General features: G+C 34.7%; 1 protein-coding gene across 1 annotated transcript in view; it reads left to right on the plus strand.

The window, feature by feature from the left end:
- The window catches only part of LOC136558342 (formin-like), a 122,717-nt gene extending 112,069 nt beyond the window's left edge, over positions 1–10,648 (plus strand). Inside the window, exons 16-17 of the mRNA XM_066552721.1 lie at positions 8,576–8,660; positions 9,739–10,648. Of these exons, the coding sequence (XP_066408818.1) occupies positions 8,576–8,660; positions 9,739–9,783 (130 nt within the window). The 3' untranslated portion in view covers positions 9,784–10,648. The remainder of the gene's footprint in view (positions 1–8,575; positions 8,661–9,738) is intronic.
- The last annotated feature ends 7,766 nt before the right edge of the window (positions 10,649–18,414 follow it).

An 18,414-nucleotide genomic window follows, 5' to 3' on the forward strand; every position in this document is an offset into this window, starting at 1 on the left:
GCTGTGCTAATTTATAACAGATTGCTTCTCTGTGCATTTTCATGTTGAACTAGCCTAAATGAGGCGATATTGCTGTCGCAGACAGTACAGACAAATAAAAGTGAATGCTTTTCCAGTTAATATACTGCACTTGCATCAAAGAGAAGCCCCAGAGATTCAGGCCACACTTAGCATAGTGTCGAAGCCCCACACTGAATTTACAGCACTACTTCTGAGTTTTGGTGTCCTGCTGAGGACATCAAACTGCTTGCCGCTAGATCTCACAACAGTCTCCTGATTTTATTAGTTAGAGTAAAAGAACCCAAAAACCTAAAACCTTCAATTATTTTCTTGGTTCTCTTAAAGAAACTTTAAGTCTTTTACACAAAAAAAAGCAATTCTACTACAAGCTCATCACGCCCAGCATGTTACAATTCATTTGAAAAGACCTAGAGTGGTAATGTAGTCATTCTTTGGAAAAGAATGGAGCAATTACTTTCAGCATGAAATTTAAATCCAGGTGCTTGTACCAAATTGACAAAGAGGTAGATTAAAATGTCTTTAAAAGAGCAAGCAAAAGTAGAACACTCATTTACACTTATATTTTCCATTTTGCTTCAAATCAGTGGAGCTTTCAGTTCCTATAAAGTAGATTTTTTGAAGGACTAGATGTAGAAGTTACAAATTCTTGATTTATCAACCTTATCAGCATTGCTTTATAGATCTTACAATTTTAAAACATGTGAAAGTTGTAGCTTTTTGTATCATTTATTGATTGATTTTGGAAGCTGACAAATGCAAATATTTACAAAGAATCTTTTATTTCTTTGTATCTAAATCAATATGCAAATTTGGGTTACATGTTAAAAACTGTATAAAATAAAAAGTCCCAAGCATGTTGCTATGGTCATGATAGAGATCATCTCAGGGATATATTTTCTGCTGAATCATGACTTATTTTTGTTCCAAAAGCAGTTAGGAGGAAGAGAATTTAACTGCCCAAGAAAAAAAAAATCCAGACCATGCAGACCTTTCTTTTTTATGTAATTAGCACCTTGCTAATGGTACACAATTGTTATAAATTATCAAATCGGAAACCAAATTTATAAGAAAATTTAGCAATGATTTATTAGATCGTTAACAAAATAGAATTTCGAGAAAAACCACCACAGCCAAGGCAGCGTCAACCCTGCGTATCCGACCGACAAAGTGTCAGCGTGCTCCATGCAGCGAGCTTATATACAGTTTATTCTGCCTGAGGCAGAAATGACCGAATGTTCCTTTGTGTCCCTTCACATGTAGAACTGGGGCCATACATGTGCAGGAATAGACAGAAGTGAGTCCAGATGTCTAGATGGTTGTCTGAACGCTTCGGAAGAGCCTGCATTCACATGTAGCAGGGTGGAGCCCAGTGCTTGAGTATGGTAGATGCAATCTTCCCAGGTGCAGGTCCTCGTGAGTGGCCCTGACATTCCAGAGAATTCAGCAATCATGGCGGGAAGGTTTCATTCATACGTTAACCGGCTTGATATTATCTACACGTGGTCTGGGAACTAACTGAATAAAAATAAGACTCTGCTCCCAGCCGGGTGGTCAAAGACATAGCTTGGATTTTACAATATTTTAGACATAAATAGCATGAATTATCTCTATCATATACTACACAATGATCCTTTCAAATAAGTCGATTTGAAGTGGCTTATGTTTTAACAGTACATAGCTTCTTAACTATCTTAATACAATAATCACAAAATCTTTGTAAGTAGACTGCTATATTGTGTGCTTTCATACTGAGGTGAGGTGACAATTTCTTGTGGTTTAATAGCTATATCAATCAAATCTACAAATAAAAACACAGAACAAATATATCACCAGTTCCTCTGACGGATGCCTTTATTCCTGTTCCAGGTACAGCAATACCAGTAGAATGCAGAGCAGCAGTTACTGTAATACTTCTAGGTGCTGACACTTTCTGGGTCATACAGACTGTTCTTCAAAGCTCACTTCAAATTATTTTTCAAAGTTTCATTAGTCTCAAAAGCACAGTTCATTGCCCTTTACATTCAAATTTGGGTGATTCATCAAGATGATGAGCTGTTAAAATGAGGAGCCTTGTGTAAATAGTCAATTAGAATGACAGAAGAGCTATTTTCATCATTATAAATTGTTCTGTAGTGTGCTACTGAAAAGAAAGACATAGTGAAATCAATAGATTAGAATGGTGGAAAAGCTTTTTTCATCACCTGAAAATGTCTTGTAAAGTCTTAATCATTTAAGGGTCCTGTTTAACAAAGTATGAAACTAACAATTGATGAACTGCTGTCCAAAAAAGTTTGAAAGCAAGGGAAGAATCATTGTACACACTGGTAACTAAAAACCTTAGAATGACAGGAATGGACAGCTGTCTTCCTTTACTAGCTAATTAATTGGATGCACTATTTGTTGTGCATTTTTAAAGATTGCAATTCAATTTAAAAAAAGGAAAGAGAACATTTTTATCATGAACCCTTATTTTGTTTTGAAGGAAGTTTTAAAGAGGAAGAAACATCAATGTAAGTCAGTAATTGCAAATGTAAGTTCTGAAACTGAGGCATTGATATCATTATGTGAACACCTAATGATAGGTGAATGATAGTTCACCTATCATTAAGGTGAACTATTCCAGCTTTCAAATTTCAGGAGCTGAGGAAACCCAATGTAAAATGCATAGGAATTAGCTAATTATTTACATTTACATAGGAACGTTAATAGTGGATTGTAATTTGTCTTTCAAGAAATATGACACATAAAAATTTGATTATAATGTATAGAATGATCATTAATAAAAGGAATAATTAAAAATTTATTAGGTTAAACTTAATACTAGAAAAAATAGTTCAAAAGATCTATGATTCCAAAATTAAAATTTTATATCCCAAACTTACTACATTGCATTGTATAACAGACATCTTTAAAATCTTTGAGTTTCAGGAAAACAGTGTGCTGTCTTTAACTAAATGACAGTCTCAGCTGCAATGAGCCTGTTTTGTCTAAAGCTGCTCGGCTGCCAAATGTAACACAACTGTAGGAATCTAATGAGATTTCAATGACACTTTTTCTTAAAGTAGAGGAAACACTTCAACTGAGCTGCCCTGCATTTAACCTCACCATGAAAATAAATTAGCTGCCTGCAAAATATAACTGAGTCATTGTGTCTTTCCTGGACAAAATTTGCACATAATTTGGGAATGCAAGATGGAGTTACAAATTAAAAAAAAATATGATATGATGATATGATATGATATGATATGATATGATATATCTAAATGACTATAGGGATAAAATGAAAACTATTTTCCAAACCATATGTCTGATAGGAATAAGATGACAGTTTACTTTCCCTTCAATACCAGAATTCAAGTACAATGAAATAAAATTTACTTTGACGATCACATCATCTGTGACAAACAGCTGAATGTAAGTGCACCTAATGTTGGAAACTTTTTTTTGGTGCTGTTTTGAATCAAAATCCAGTTGTTGACAGTTTTATAATTTACAACGTGTATGCATTCAGGTACATCAACTGCTTTTATGCTTTTTTCTGTGTATGAAATTTTGAGATAGCTGAATTGAAGACTAAAAAGTTGGAGTTTTTGTCAATAAAGTACTTAGAGCAAGGTGGATTGCAGATATTTCCATTGTCACCTCCTTTTCCTAAAGTACTAATTTTATTTGCAGTGAGCATGTCTATGAATTCAGAACTAAAACAAATACATATTTATAACAACTTAAATCCATTATACATATTAAATTATATTTTAAGAGGATGTCCTAGACAAGTCTGAAATAAGGAAAAAGTATAAATACAGAAGAAATACTAGTAGTTTGCAGTGAGTGTCATCACAAACTGTGATTATGTTTTGCAAAATAAATGTGACAAAGATTACAATAATATCTTTATGCCTGTTACCCTTAAATATGAAATAATTAAAATAGGAAAGCATTGTTGCTTTTAATTTAACTCAACTCACTGCTGACTCTTGCAAGGATAAGATTGCTACAATGGTTACTGTACTGGATGAAGTAATCTCTTTCAGATTGAATCTGCATACAAATAGGCCAGAATTCAGAAATCAAAAACAGAACCAAAATTTGTCTCAATAGCTGGAGAAGACATGATCACTATTTAATGAACAGAATTATATATTTCATCTTGAAAACAGAAACACTTTGTCACAAGATGTCACAGGTGGTAAAAGCTTGCATTGCTTCTAAATGGTAGCAATGCAAAATTATATTAGCAAAATCTATGAAGGACTTATACATTAAGAGAGTTCCCAGCTGTAAAAGCATTCTGGTGATTATCACTAGGCTTTAGCTGTCTTTATATACTCCTAAATATTTGCCAGTGGCCATCTCAGATGAACTGAAGTATATTTTTGTTCTTTAGCCCTTGTCTTCCTATTGGTTTTTCTTATGCATCAACTTTCCTAAAAGAAAAAAAAAAATTAAATCTTATTCCTTGTTGCTACAGAGATGAAATTTTCACTTACTTTGTAGATAATTTTGTATACAAACCACTGTCAGTACATCCAGAAAAAAAAGAAACATATCAAACATATTGGCAATTTGAGGTTTAATGACAAAATCCACTGACAACATACATTTTACCGTATTTTACTAATTTAGTTAGTGAACATTTAGTTTAAATGCAATCTAAAGATTTGATCAGTAATGGCCAAGTTCTTTCCAGAAGATTTAGGCCTGAAGGCTTGATGGGAAGTTGTATTGTACAACACAGTAATAGAAGTGGCTACGTTTAAACTTCATAATCTGGTATAAGGCTTCTAATTTTAAAGCTAGTTAAGTACTCTGTAAAACCATCTGCCAGGCCAGGTACTACACAAACACCTGTCTTCTAAAATTTTGATACTGAAATCTAACCTGTTTTACTTCATGGGCTAGCAGTTTTCAGGAAATGAAGCTGTGACTTGAGTTTAGTTTATGAGCTGCATACAGAAATAGGACTGAGAGTAGAAAGGCATTTAACACATGAAAGGAATGTGAGCTGTGGGGATTTCTCACTGTCCTAAGGGAAGTCACTGTTCAGCTGTGTTAAGGGTCTGGACTGGGTATGCAGCTTGGCTCTAGTTGATGTTGACTGTGCTACCTCCGCTTGTTCATTTCCGCCCATATCTGAAATTTTGTTTGCACAACTTTTCCCTATGCCAAAGCAGTTTTATGGGAGAATTTTAAAGTTCTAGTCATGGGAAGCTCAGGTGACAAAGAACTGTCATTCCAAGTTATTTCCTAACCCACAGCTATCCACATAACCCACCAGCTGCATGAAAGGAGCTGTAGAAGCAAAAAGAATGGATTTTCCAGATTATTGAGAAGCTGAGAGAAAACCAGATAATTTGGTCTCTGTTGTTGCACAATAACAGAGCAGAACATGAGTATGTGAGCAGCAATTGCTTCATTTACAAGGGATTCTGGTTTTCCTAACTGGGAAACTTTATAGGATGGAGTGTGACAGTCCATGCTGCCTTCTGTCTGACTTGAGTGGAAACCAGAGGTGAAAATGATAATCAGTTTATCTACTTAGTCCCTGGCTTGGTAGTATCTTTTCCTGTAAGGAAAAAAACATATTTTCCTGAGCTTACAGATGAAACTTCTTTATAATAAACACAGCCTTATGTTTAGATCAGGTTTCTGCATCCCTAGGTACAGAATGAAAAGAATTTTGAATAAAAATAATGTCTTTATTTTTCACTAATAACTTCTAATTTGAGGCTTGGCTTTCATCCAGTTTATAGAGGAAGACACCGCTTGCCACATAGAGTCAGGGAAAAGCCAATTACATTCCCATAGATTATAGTAAGGATACATATGCAGTATTGGAGTCATGGTTCTCATATTTTAAAATACATAGTTTTGTTAATTGTTTAATTCAATATTTTTTCCATATTGTGTGCTAAAGTGCAGTATCACTCAGTATGACACCATATCTTCTTTATTAATTAAGGTGCATTGATTTCTTTTGATCACAGTTGAAGGAGAATAACTTTTCTTTTGAACACATCCATGTTGCAGCTCATCAGATTTAAAGGCTTGAGTGACCTGCATTCCATAATGTTTTGGCCTCATGACTGCTTGCTCAGTTAGCCATGGGCCAGCTTGGAGGGGACCACAGTGGCTCACCTGGTCCAGCCTCCCTGCTCAAGCAGGGCCATCCTGGAGCACATGGCACAGCATTGCATCCAGACAGTTCTTGAATATCTCCAGTGAGGGAGACTCCACAGGCCTCTCTGGGCAACCTGTTCCAGTGCTCAGTCACCCTTGTATTGTGTTGTGGTTCAGCTACTCTGTCATCCCTTCTGGCCTCTTTGTCCTTACCAGTGATCTCTGTCCAAAACTGTCCTTGTCACTGTGAGCTGTAGATTGTGGCCCTCCATTTCAGGGCTTGATTCTGTTTCAGCACCCTCATTGTAAAAACCTTCCTTGTAAAAACCTTCTTCCTTATACCTAATCTAAATTGGCTTTTTAATTTAAAACTATTACCCCTTTTCCTTTTGCAATAGGCCCTGCCTAAAGTTTGGCCCCATCTTTCATTCTATTTTTAAACATCACTATTTCCTGGAAATAGTGAAAATATGCCATATAATACAGAGCTAGGTCTGTATCAGTGGCAGGCATAATCTTCTCTTTTTAAATTTAAAAGTTTGTAATCCCTATAATTCTACCTTTGGGTGGAAGTGTGGACTCAAGACATTTGAAAACTATTTGAAAACACTTCTAGAACCGAGGAGAATGTGATCAGATAGAAAATGTGCTCAAAATAGGGAAGAGTTTAGAAGCTGATCACTTGGTGTGATTCTGATGAGAAGAAAACCATCTTGAAATTCATCCTCATCTTTGCATAAATGTTGTAGCTGTGAGGAAAAGCATGCTGTCCAGTGGGTGCAGTCATCCTGCATTAAGAAGTGAACTGTGCAGATTAACAAAAATAAAGGGATGGAATGGTGTGTTGTCACGTAGTTGTTTACATGTAAAAACAGGGAACACTAATTAAGTTCTAAAAATACACCAGCTGTGTTTAAAAAATGTACAGAATAATAATTTATAATCATATAATAAATAGTAAGTTTAGTTGAAAGTAGTGTAACTGTTTTCTCCTCTTCTTAAGCACTCGAAAGTGAGACAACACCAGGAACTATCCTGTACATGCTTCTAAAATACGTTGAGAAGAAATTTTTTGTTTCCAACACTGATAACATTTCCAACATTGATAAAGACAGTAATGGATGTATGAATGTGTTCTGTGTTTTAAAAATAATACAGCTTGCTGCTATTGTTACAACAAGGAAGTACACATCAGTAATTGCAGCTATAATCCACTTTTCTTTTTGCTTTTCTTCCAAAATTCCTCAAAAATTGAGTGTGTCAAAAGTGGTTTGAACTGGACGTGGTATTTTAAATACTTTTTGACTGGGCATAGCAATTATTTCTGCCAGTGGAAAAAGTTAAATAGGAGAAGAAAGTAGAATTTTTCAGTTTGAGAGTGCCAAGAATTGTGTTGCTTCTAGTAAAAGACTTGACTTGGTGTACATTACTGAAAATTGCTTTACTGAGTTCTCCTTGCTTGTAAAAATTCACTCCCAACCTCCCTCTTTTTGCATTTTGCATATAGAATTTAAAGTAGTTGAATGTACCATCAGTATTATAGAGGCACTTAGCACTGGGCAGATCCTCTATTAGGAGTGCCAAGAATTTTATTTCCTTTTTATCACTGTTTAGCACATAATTTCCTATGCACTTTCCAGTCTGTACAAGGAGAATCAAGTCCCTTTTTCTTTAATTCTCTGTTTCTCCTCTTCCTCCTGATTAAACTTCTCATTGGTTCTTCTTGTTAAATCCCCACAGAAGGAAAGGTTCTGTATGCAAGACCCTGAGAGTAAAAGGCAAGAAGCAGAGGAATCAGATGTGTTCTTCTTTTCCCTTATCTCTACAGTACTTTTGGCAGACTAGTCTGTTGCTGTACACAAGACAGCTTTAACTACCCTGAGATAAGAACCTCTTGTACCTCCTATTGCCACATCAGTGAGGCTGGTCAGTCAGTTCCATCTAAAGCAACACAGAAAACATTAACAAAAAACTGGCAGATGCTTTCATTTCAAGGTTTTCAGAGGAAATGTAATGTATAGCCTGGCAAATGGCCTGCTAAAATAGCAGGTTCTGTGTGTACAACAGATTAAGCCAGCTAGCTCTTTTTTTTTTCAGAGGAGGATCTTTTAGCCTTGATAGCACAGCTTTTTTGGTGGGAAAGATACTCCATAAAATCCAGATCCTGCAAGAACAGAGAAATCATTTTTCCAATGACATTTTCAAGGAGCAATAGAGACAGGCTGTCCTTTTGCTTTTGATTTTTTTCCATTTGAAAATGTACTTTGATCTACTTTTGGTAGTTTATTAAGTGTGTTTAAGTAAAAGTAGTGGTTTCTTGGGCTAATGTGCCCAAAGAAAAGTTACTGGTGAGGCTTCTTACAAAGTATATATCAAGCAGAGCCAGAATACCTTTCATTTCATCAAATCTAATGACTGCTTTTCTCTGTTTCAGAATTAAAGTGGCTCAGCAATCAGTGAGCAAGTTAACTGCAGAGAAGAAAGTTGAAACGAAGAAAATCAATCCTACAGCTAGCCTGGTATGATGTGGTTTTCAGTATGACATTCCAAAGGGGTTTTGTGACACCGTTCTTGTCATTCAAAATGATGGCTGGTTTCTGCTGTTGTTGGAGAGTGAAGTATTTTTAGTTTGAATGCAACAGAGTGATTTTCTTCACAAGGAGAAATGTTAAAGCATTTCTAAAGGAGAAATGTTAATGCCCTTTGGTAGTCAACAGCTGTGTTTAACATTTAGTTCAATTGTGCCTAAGCATGGCTCTGCTATTTTAGATAACAAAAAGAGCTGCTTTTGTGCTTTCTTCTTCCCTTCCACTGTAGTCTCTTGTATTTTCTTCCATGCTTCGAAGTGCAGAAGCTCACTAGATATATTTGTCCAATATATCTAGTGTCTGGAGTGTCTGGTTTTTTCAAAACCTTAAAAATCTTGTTTTCTCTGTGGAATAGTGGTAGCAGGGATTAAATCCCCATTTATTCTTTATTGTACACCATTGTTTTTGATACAACACAGTAAGAGATCTGCTAATTTGCATTGTATATAATTCCTTTTTTTATCTGTGTGCAAGGCACATAGGTTAGACAAGCATTTCTCAAACTCTAGAAGGCAAGAGAAGGGAAGGAAAAGTACATGAAGGAATCAGGGTATTATTTCCATTCCCAGCAAAGCCTATCAGTTGCAGATCAGGCAGCAGAGATATGAATGACTGCACTTGCCTGGAAAGAGGTCATTAAGCAAGATCATCTAGCTAATGCTAAATTAGAGCCCTTATGTCAGCAGAAGCCATTCCAGACATGAGACGGTATTAGAGTCACATGAATTTGTAATGTATCTCGTTTTCTCTAGCTGCAGTGGTCATCACAGATGTGTATTTTTAAAGGTACACAGTATTTGATAAGTATGTAGTGAAAGCAAACTCAGTAAGTAATGTGTTTTGAAGTTTTAAACCTTCTTTGAGTGCTCCAAGCATTTTTTAATTAAAGAAAACTGAAACTGTGACTTACTTCTTCATCTTCTAAACCAAATGCTCATGGGAACTTGAGAGGAGATGGAAAATTATAGACAAGAATTAAAATAAAACTCTTTTTTTTTTTCTTTAACAGAAAGAAAGACTACGTCAGAAGGAAGCCAGTGTGACTGCCAACTGAAGGAAGATAATTGAAAACAGTGCAGTGATTTCATACATTGCCTGATGCTTTACTACACCAATGGCCCAGGAAGCACCTTATGTTAGATACTGAATTCTGCTTTGCTGATCTGTCCCAAGACAATCCATTAAAGACTTTTGAGTTCCTTCAGAGGGGTTTGTATGTTCAGTGGAGGGAATTCTAAGAAGGTCTTTACGTGGGAAGTCAAATTTTTTTTCTGTAACTGTTCCTTACATTGCTTAAAATGCATCTTGTTGTCAATGGTTTATTAAAATAGTCTGTGTATAATGTATTTATATGGAAGAGCTAAAACGAGCATTTTGGATGCTGAGTTAAGTAATGACTAACAACCTGTAGGTTATTTACAGGGCTTTATGTACATGAGAGCAGATATGCCATTCAGTTCACAAAGGTCTATTGCAGCATACTTTTTGTTACTTCAGCAGTAACTGAGGTAAGATTGACTGATTCTCAATAATTTTACACTGTCTAACTATTGGATGCATCTTTCTAAAACTAATGTAAGCATAGATTCATGCTGTATTTTACTATGAATATTTTTATAGAAGCTTCAGCTCATGCCATTCATTGAAATGGGAGTAATATTTTGCACATAAAAAGGAATATTCAAATTCTTTAGTTTTGTGATTGATGCATAACAGATTTATTATTTTTATGGTTTTAATCTAACATTTCCTAAATTTTGAGCTTCGAAAGAAAAAATTATAAAATGTATATTTTTATTTCAGTATATATTGCAAATAACAATTCCATAAAGTGATGAGTTTATAGGTCATTATTCATTAAGATACAATAATATCTCTCCATGAAGTTAGGCATTTGCCATTAAACATTTGACTTTTAATTCCATTGAAAGCTTTCTTTTTAACAGCAATTATCTCACTCTAAAATACATTATGCAGCCTGCTCTTGTCCCTCTGTATTTGTATGAAGAATGTGTTAAGCATACCTACATATTTTTTTATATATATATATATATATATGGTTTTTATATGTGTGTGTGTGTGTATATATATATATACACACACGCATAATATAATAAGTAAAGCTTCAGAAAGAATTAACAGGGTCTTGCTGTCCTCCTGTAACATTACAACCATTGCCATAAAGTGGCAGAGCCTAAAAATAACCCTACTGAATATCCACCATTACTTGAAGATTTTTATTACATTTTAAGGATTTGGATTCTTAGGAGGAGAAATCTGGAAGCAGAAGTTAATTTAAGGTAAAAGAGAAAAGTGATTCTGCTTGCTGTCTACAAGAGAGAAAATGAGTTTATGATAATGGTGTATGAAGTTGATTACAAAGAGAAATTAGCTGAAGCAGAGAGGTGCAAAAAGCTAGTAGGGGAAAAGTATTAGTCCTTTGCTTTGAAACTGGAAAGAATATGCATGAGACAGACATCAGTTATCATACAGCAAATTCCATAGAGACTGAGATGAAACCTAGGCAGAGTCCCCCCTAGCATTGTTCATTTATATTAAGAAAAACAGCAGTTTTGGAGACACATTCATAAATTAACTTAGGATTCAGTGCAGATTTCTTAAATTAGTGTCTCTCTCATTCCTGCATAAATGAAAACAAAAGACTCAAGAGTCTCTTGTATGTTTGGGAGTTTAGACCTGCTGCAGATATACTCAAGATATGTAAGCATAATTCTTATGAAAGCAGTCAATAACATGCCAGCAAAAATAATCTGATTTGTATTTTGACTAGTCCCTTGCAGAGAAAAAGAAAATTCCAAAGATTTAAGTTTCCTGTCTTCCACTAACTAGGTGAAGTACATTTCTTTTCAACACTATTAGTGATAAATAAGAGGAGCAATAATGCCTATAAAAGCCAAAGAACAATAACAAGCAAGGCAATTCTGATGAGTGTTTAAGCAAACAGTGTTTATTTTTTATATAGTTTTCTATCTATCATGAAGATAGTGTATATTGCCATTTGACCTGACTGAGAGTTTTTTCAATGAAATGAATTTCTTGAAGTATTATTCAGCAAGAGCAGCACTGTTTGTGAAAATGGATGGTATTAATAATTCCCATTAAAAGTATATTGTGGAAAAAAAGGTTTTAACTTATTGAAATATTCTCTTTCAAAATTTCTAAATGTGAATTTTCATTTTTCAGTTCAAATTTACTTCATTTTGAAATGTTGAAAAATGTATATAAAAAGGGATTAAAATTAAAATTATTCATTTGAAGCATTGAACACTTGATCAGACTTACAATTCTTTTATCAAATTAGCAATTTTCCAAGGTTTTGAGAATTAATGCTATTTTTTAGAAGATTCAAAAACTTATATAGCACAGGGACCTTGTCTCTTCCTAATTTTCAGTTGTATTGATTTTCCTCTCAAGTCTGAGTTTCTGATTCCAGTTTAACCCATGACTTAAATCCTCTACTACTAAGTGAACTATTTTTAAATGAAAAGAAGAATTCACCTAGATTATTTGATTCATTGTCTTAATCAAGACTATAAGACTTCTGGATGGCATTCATCAGGTAAATATCACACTTTGTCCCCCAGTGATACCCACAAGTGTCTTCAGGCAGTGATTGAAGCCACAGTAGCTGGCTTTAACTAAAATTGTGTATTAGAGAGGAGATAGTTCTACAGATATGTCTACATAAGCTGTTTATTTCTGAAATATTTAGACGCTTCAGGCATAACAAATGTGCATCAACCACCACTCTTCTTTGGGGTCACCAAATGTCACCAAACATTATGTTTTAAGCTTTAAGCTTTAGTTTGATGCCTCACTTTACCTTGAGCTTCCTAGTTTGGGGAGAATAAAAGGACAGAAGGAGAAAAGAAGGAAACTACAAAGATGGAATGGAACAGAAGTCTGTGGTACATGTCTACATTGCTGTCAGGAAGTAAAAGAGTGGACTCAGTTAAGCCAAGCAGCAATAGCTAGACAGTTACAATTTTCTGGTCTATTTAACTTAAAATACCTCAACACTTCACAGAAGTCACTTCTGTGACTGCAAAGTAGATGTGGCTTAAGAGGGGGAATTTTCTGTTGTGTTTTGGTTTCATTTCTTCTGTTACTGCCAAGCTTCTCAAAGACTGTAAAGCATAGGACTATTAAAACCCATGTTACTCATTAGGTGCTTATTACCCACAATGACAATATACAGTACTAATTTCTAAATCAAATTATTAGGAAGAATTCAGTGTAGAATGAGTAGATAATAATCTGCAAAGTGCTCTTTACATTATTTACAACATTACCACTTGTTGATTTTAAAATGGAAGATCTTTTAGTGTCTTTGAGGTCTAAAAAATCTTTTTTTCATTAGGTTTTTACCAAACTATGAGAACTACCCAGGTGTTTTGCATCATTAACCCCTGCAATTGTTTTGCCTTGTGTTTTATCATAGGGTTGTAAATATATATATTGAATATTAAAGTTTTATATTTAACTTAGAATTTTTAGCATCAAAACAGAAACTATGAACTTCAGTTTCTGTATATAAATATTTCTATTTCAAATTATTAATAATTAACATTTGTTGGATGCATCTTACAGCATTAAGGTAGAAAATTTATATGCTCTGAAATTCAACACTGTTTTGGAGATTCCCAGGCTAGGTCTTAGAAAACTGGCATTTTGGATTACACAGTGAGAAATCCCAGAATCCTAGAAACCCCAGTTCCATAGTAATCAAAGGTTGAGCATCTGCAAGAGACTTTACCTTGGGTACAGTTAACATGGTGACAGATTTAGATAACTGTCTCTACTTTTAGATATGGCCTGCTAACATCATTACTAAATATTTCCACTGCTAAATAGGGTTTAAACCATAAGAATTTTATGCAACTGTTTTAGAGATCTAAAGTTCAGAAGTTGTGCAAGCAAAATTGGTAGACCTCATCAAAAATACTTGGCTTTGCAAGTTGTTTTTTTTTTCAAAATGCCTGCAAGACCTTTTCTTGTTTGTTTTTATAAACAATTCTCTCAATTTAAAAGTATTCCTAACAATGTTACAAAAATTATTTTTTCCACTTGTTGAAAATGAGGTATACCTAAACAGTATCTTAGGAAATTTTGCAAGCTCCAACTGTATTTAAATTTTTATTTGATACATCATAGAATGCAAGCTTTTAAATTAGGACCTGTTAGTAAAATTTAAGCACTGGATATAAAAGATTATATATTGTAAGAACCAATGAAGTAAAAATGCTGAACTGATAAATAGCTTAGAGACAGAGTGCTCCACCTTCCTGGGAGGACATTATCAAGTGACATAAGCTTTTCCCTAATGTAGAACAGCATTGCATTTCCTGTGATCTCCTTCTGCCAGGTGTCATCTCAGACTAAACTAAAGGTTGCAGCTTTTTTTTTCATTAGCTATTTCTGGTTAATTTCATTTCATACTTTTTCACCTCAATTTGACCTTCAATAAGCTAATATTGAGTAAATAAAAAGTCTTTTTATACAGGCTGATAGTGCTTATATATGCATGCAGGTTTACTTATGTATGTATTCCTCTGGCCCACATGGTAAAAAATATCCATAGGTAACATTATGGGGTCATGGGACTGGATAAAATCTTTTAGAATCCTGTTAGGAAAACTGTACTGAACTGTCCCAGTATGGGACATGATTTCTTTTCTGTGGTATGATCTGCCTACAAAGGTTTTGGAGTCCTGGGAGCTTTTGGAGGACGGAGAAAGCTGTTGCAGGGCATCTTTGCTTTATCCATCAGTTTCCAACAGCTTGTTTCTCAGGAATTACACTGCAGAATTCCCTGAGCATAGATTGCCTGGGGGACTCCTGGAAGGGAGACTGGAAAATAATGTCAATGGTTGATTTTCAAAAGGGAAAGAGATCATACTTATATTTCCAGATTAAGGTAAAAGCAAGAAAACTCTTCCAAAATAGCAAAAGTTTTGTAGAGTTGTATGTATCCGCTCATTAGGTTCTACAGATTTCAGAAATGCTGCATTCATGTATGTGAACATCATCCTGTGCCTATATACTGATCATATGATTATTTGAAATGAACAAAATCACTTATATTGTCTTACTCTTGCGCTTTGACCAGTAGAATATTGACTACAAAAGCTCTTGAAAGAGCAATCCATCATCAGAGTCCTGACAGACAGCTGTGTTTCAGGTTTCCCAGTGTTGTCCTGGCAGGAACATTGATATTTTCCTAGAGGTAAGATGAGTTTAGCCGCCATGACATCTGCCTTCTCAGCCTCTCTTAATCATAAGCTAGTACTTGTATCATAGGGCCAAGTGATGGGGCCAAATTCTGTCATCACTGATGACTGCAGTCTTCATTGCAATTAGAAGTTAACTGTAGGACAAAATAGTACTAAGAATGTTAGGATGTTTTTGTGATTGACATTGAACCATAATGTATTTGGTCAGCTCAAAGACCTGAAGAGTACTGACAGGCTGAGATTTGTGTCCTATATTGGTCCTGATGAATGGCATCATTATAGAAGTTCAAGTGACTGTAGAAAGAGGACCTGTTACATCTGTTCACTGGTTGATAATTTTCTTTAATTTTTTTAATCTTCCTCAAGATGATTTTTCAATCTCTGAACTATGCATTTGAGTACTTTATATAGTACATTTTCTCTCTGACTTGTCCTAGAGGGGCCAAGCTTGTAGTTTAGTACTTTTCCTGTCTCATTTGGCATGTTGTAAATACAATCCATTGTTGTTGAATAAATCCTGAGCAGCTATCCACAAACAGTATGTTATAGAAACTGCAGAAACTGGGTAGCAATCTAAGATTATGGCACTGCTTCCTACAGCTTGGAGCATCAGTTGTCAGCATATTAACATAGATGCTGTATAGCACCTGATACTTCTTAGGTGTAAAGTAGTTTTAGGGTGTATTGCCAATAGCAGCTAATCACTATAAACTGGAAAAAAGCCATGTTCTTATTCTTATAGTTTTGGGTTTTTTCTCTCGATTAGGATGATTTTTTGTGGTGTGGGTATCTTCTAGATTTTATATGGGAGCATACCATTTTGTAATTAATCAAAGCAGAACAAGCTCACAGTTCTATTCTAGAGTTTTTCATATCTGACAGGAAGGTGAATAAATAAAACTGATTTCATTCCAGATAAAAATAATACTTTTTTCTCATTCTATTAATTTTTATAGTTTGTGTTACAGTCCAGTGTGTTTTAGAAGGGCTGTAAAGAGTGAAAACATTGCAGTGCCATTGAAACAACAATATTAACCTCACTATATCTTCCTTGTGGATTTTCTTTTGAACTCAAGTGTTTGCTTGGGTTTGTTTGGGCTTTGTTTAATTAAAAGATTATGTTATATCAGACAATCAAGCCAGCTTTGCTTGGATAAGTTTCTAAGGCGGCCTGAGTGCTACTGTGGTCAAGTGAAATAATCTGTGTGTATGCTCATCAGGCATGTAGCCTGAACAACACACTTTCATCTCCATATAGCTCAGAAAAGGGAGAGACTTGAGAGGGAAATTGAACAGATTTTTTGGGGCCAAGTTCAGAAAAGCTATGTCAAATGAAATGTGCTTGTCATATTGCATTGGTTTTGAAACCAGTGATACTTGTTGCAAAGGAAGACTCATGCTCCTTGTCAGGTGGGACTGGATAAGGACTTTGCACAGAGAGGTGATAAAAGCAGTTTCTTGTAGGTGCTTTCAGCAAAGCTGTGAGTGTCCAGATGAAGACTGACTGTATGTTCCCCAGGAATAACAGAGCTATATACTTTAAGAAACACAGATATATAGTGACACTATTTTTGGTGGAGGGTATATCAGCCTCAAGAACAAAAGCTGCCCCTGCCAGTGTACTTAGCTACTGCTCACTGTACTAAAAGCTTTGCCACATTTGGAAGCTACAGGAAGCAAAAATGGAGAAATAATATGACATGAAAAATCAAGACCTGACCACTAGAAAGTGTTTTCAGTAGGATTATAGTATGATTTTCAACGTCCATTTAGCTATTTGGGTTCTTTTTCCTTTCCAACCATTCTGAGTTAAATATTTGCACTGTTGAACATTATTATTGTTGGTATGCTTCCTTCTCTTCTCTCCATATGATACAAAATCATCAAAAGAGAGGCCTCTTTGGCTGCTTAACTTCTCTTTGAAGATGTAGCAAAATGGTAAAATCTCTTGCAATGCTGGTAGTGTTCTATGTGTACCTAGCAAGTTTCACAGACATAACAGCATTTAGGCCTCTGATGTCCATGTGGGATTTGCTTTAATAAAATCAAAGCTTTGCTTGAATGTTTGCAAATACAGTCAGCAATTATATATTTGCTGTCCTTTGAATTGAAATCAACTTTGCATTTATCATCCTACGATATGTAAAGCAAAAATAATGGAATATTCATGTGGTTTAGCTTTTTTTGGTTTTCAGAATTAAACTCCTTGGAATAGTTCCTGATTAAATATGTTACAAAGGTCTTAAAAGAATAAGTTAAATAGATTCAGGTGCTTTTTCCCTGCTCCATGTTGTAATTATGTGTGTGTGTGTGTGTGTGTGTGTATGTGTGTGTGTGTGTGTGTGTGTGTGTGTGTTTCTACTGTGTATCTGAAAATATAATTTTCTCAAAAACCAACATGTGCTATGAATGACTTTATAAAAGTTATTGTAGTGGGATGGAGTATTTATTTTTAAACTAAATTCTTAAGGAGACATTGACTGTAAATAAAAGACTATATTTTCCTCCTCAGTATTTTTGATAATTTTTTCAGTTGTCTTTTCTATATGCAAAATGTGTTATTGGGATACTGTAGGTTTCTCTGTTTGAAAAATTCTGTCTAAATAACTTCTTTTATTTACAACACTTTACTGATACAGTTAATATCCCAGGTTCAGTGTGCTTGTTAAAAAAGACATTATTTCTCAGATCTGTAAAGAATTTGAATATCTACCTTTCTGAAGTCAATATCTTGAAGGTATTTTTGGGGGGGTGAATCTGAAACAATTTGTACACATCTGAAGATGAAGATTTCCTTTAGTTCTCATCCCACTTTTGGCAACTCTTCACATTTCCAGCTGCATAATATTGAAAAGCTTTTCAGTAACTCAGACCATACTAACTAAAAAATCATAATAAAATAGAATCTCAGTGTTTTCTATCATCCATGTCTCCGAACATTAATATTTGTATTCTGTTTTCTAGGGGAAGAAAAAAACTATGAATTTAATTATAATTTTGTCTAGATTTTACTGTTACTTGTATAACTATATTGATAGTGTAGGAAACCTTACTGTCATTAGTGTATTTTTTTTCCAGTTGTCCTGTAGCCAGAACAGAAAACAATTACAGTTTCAGTAGAAAATTTTGCTGTGATTTCATTCAGCAACTAACCATTTTGGGGACTACAGGAACTGGAAGCATCTTCAGCAGGATGCTCAGCAATTCTTGAAAGACAGATTTATTTTAGGCAGTTTTGAGTGGGATTTTAACTTCACACATCACATAAATTTAAAACCAGAAGACTGTGATTTGGTTTTATTTGTTTCTGGAAACATTATTAATGTATATGTTTGAAAATCCTTATCCTTAGTCAAGCAGAGGTTGGAGTGATCATGTCAAGAGAAATTAAGAGCAAATATATTCTATGACTGACCCTGAAAATCACAACA

The sequence above is a fragment of the Molothrus aeneus genome, chromosome 6 (assembly GCF_037042795.1).
Source record: "Molothrus aeneus isolate 106 chromosome 6, BPBGC_Maene_1.0, whole genome shotgun sequence".
NCBI lineage: Eukaryota > Metazoa > Chordata > Aves > Passeriformes > Icteridae > Molothrus > Molothrus aeneus.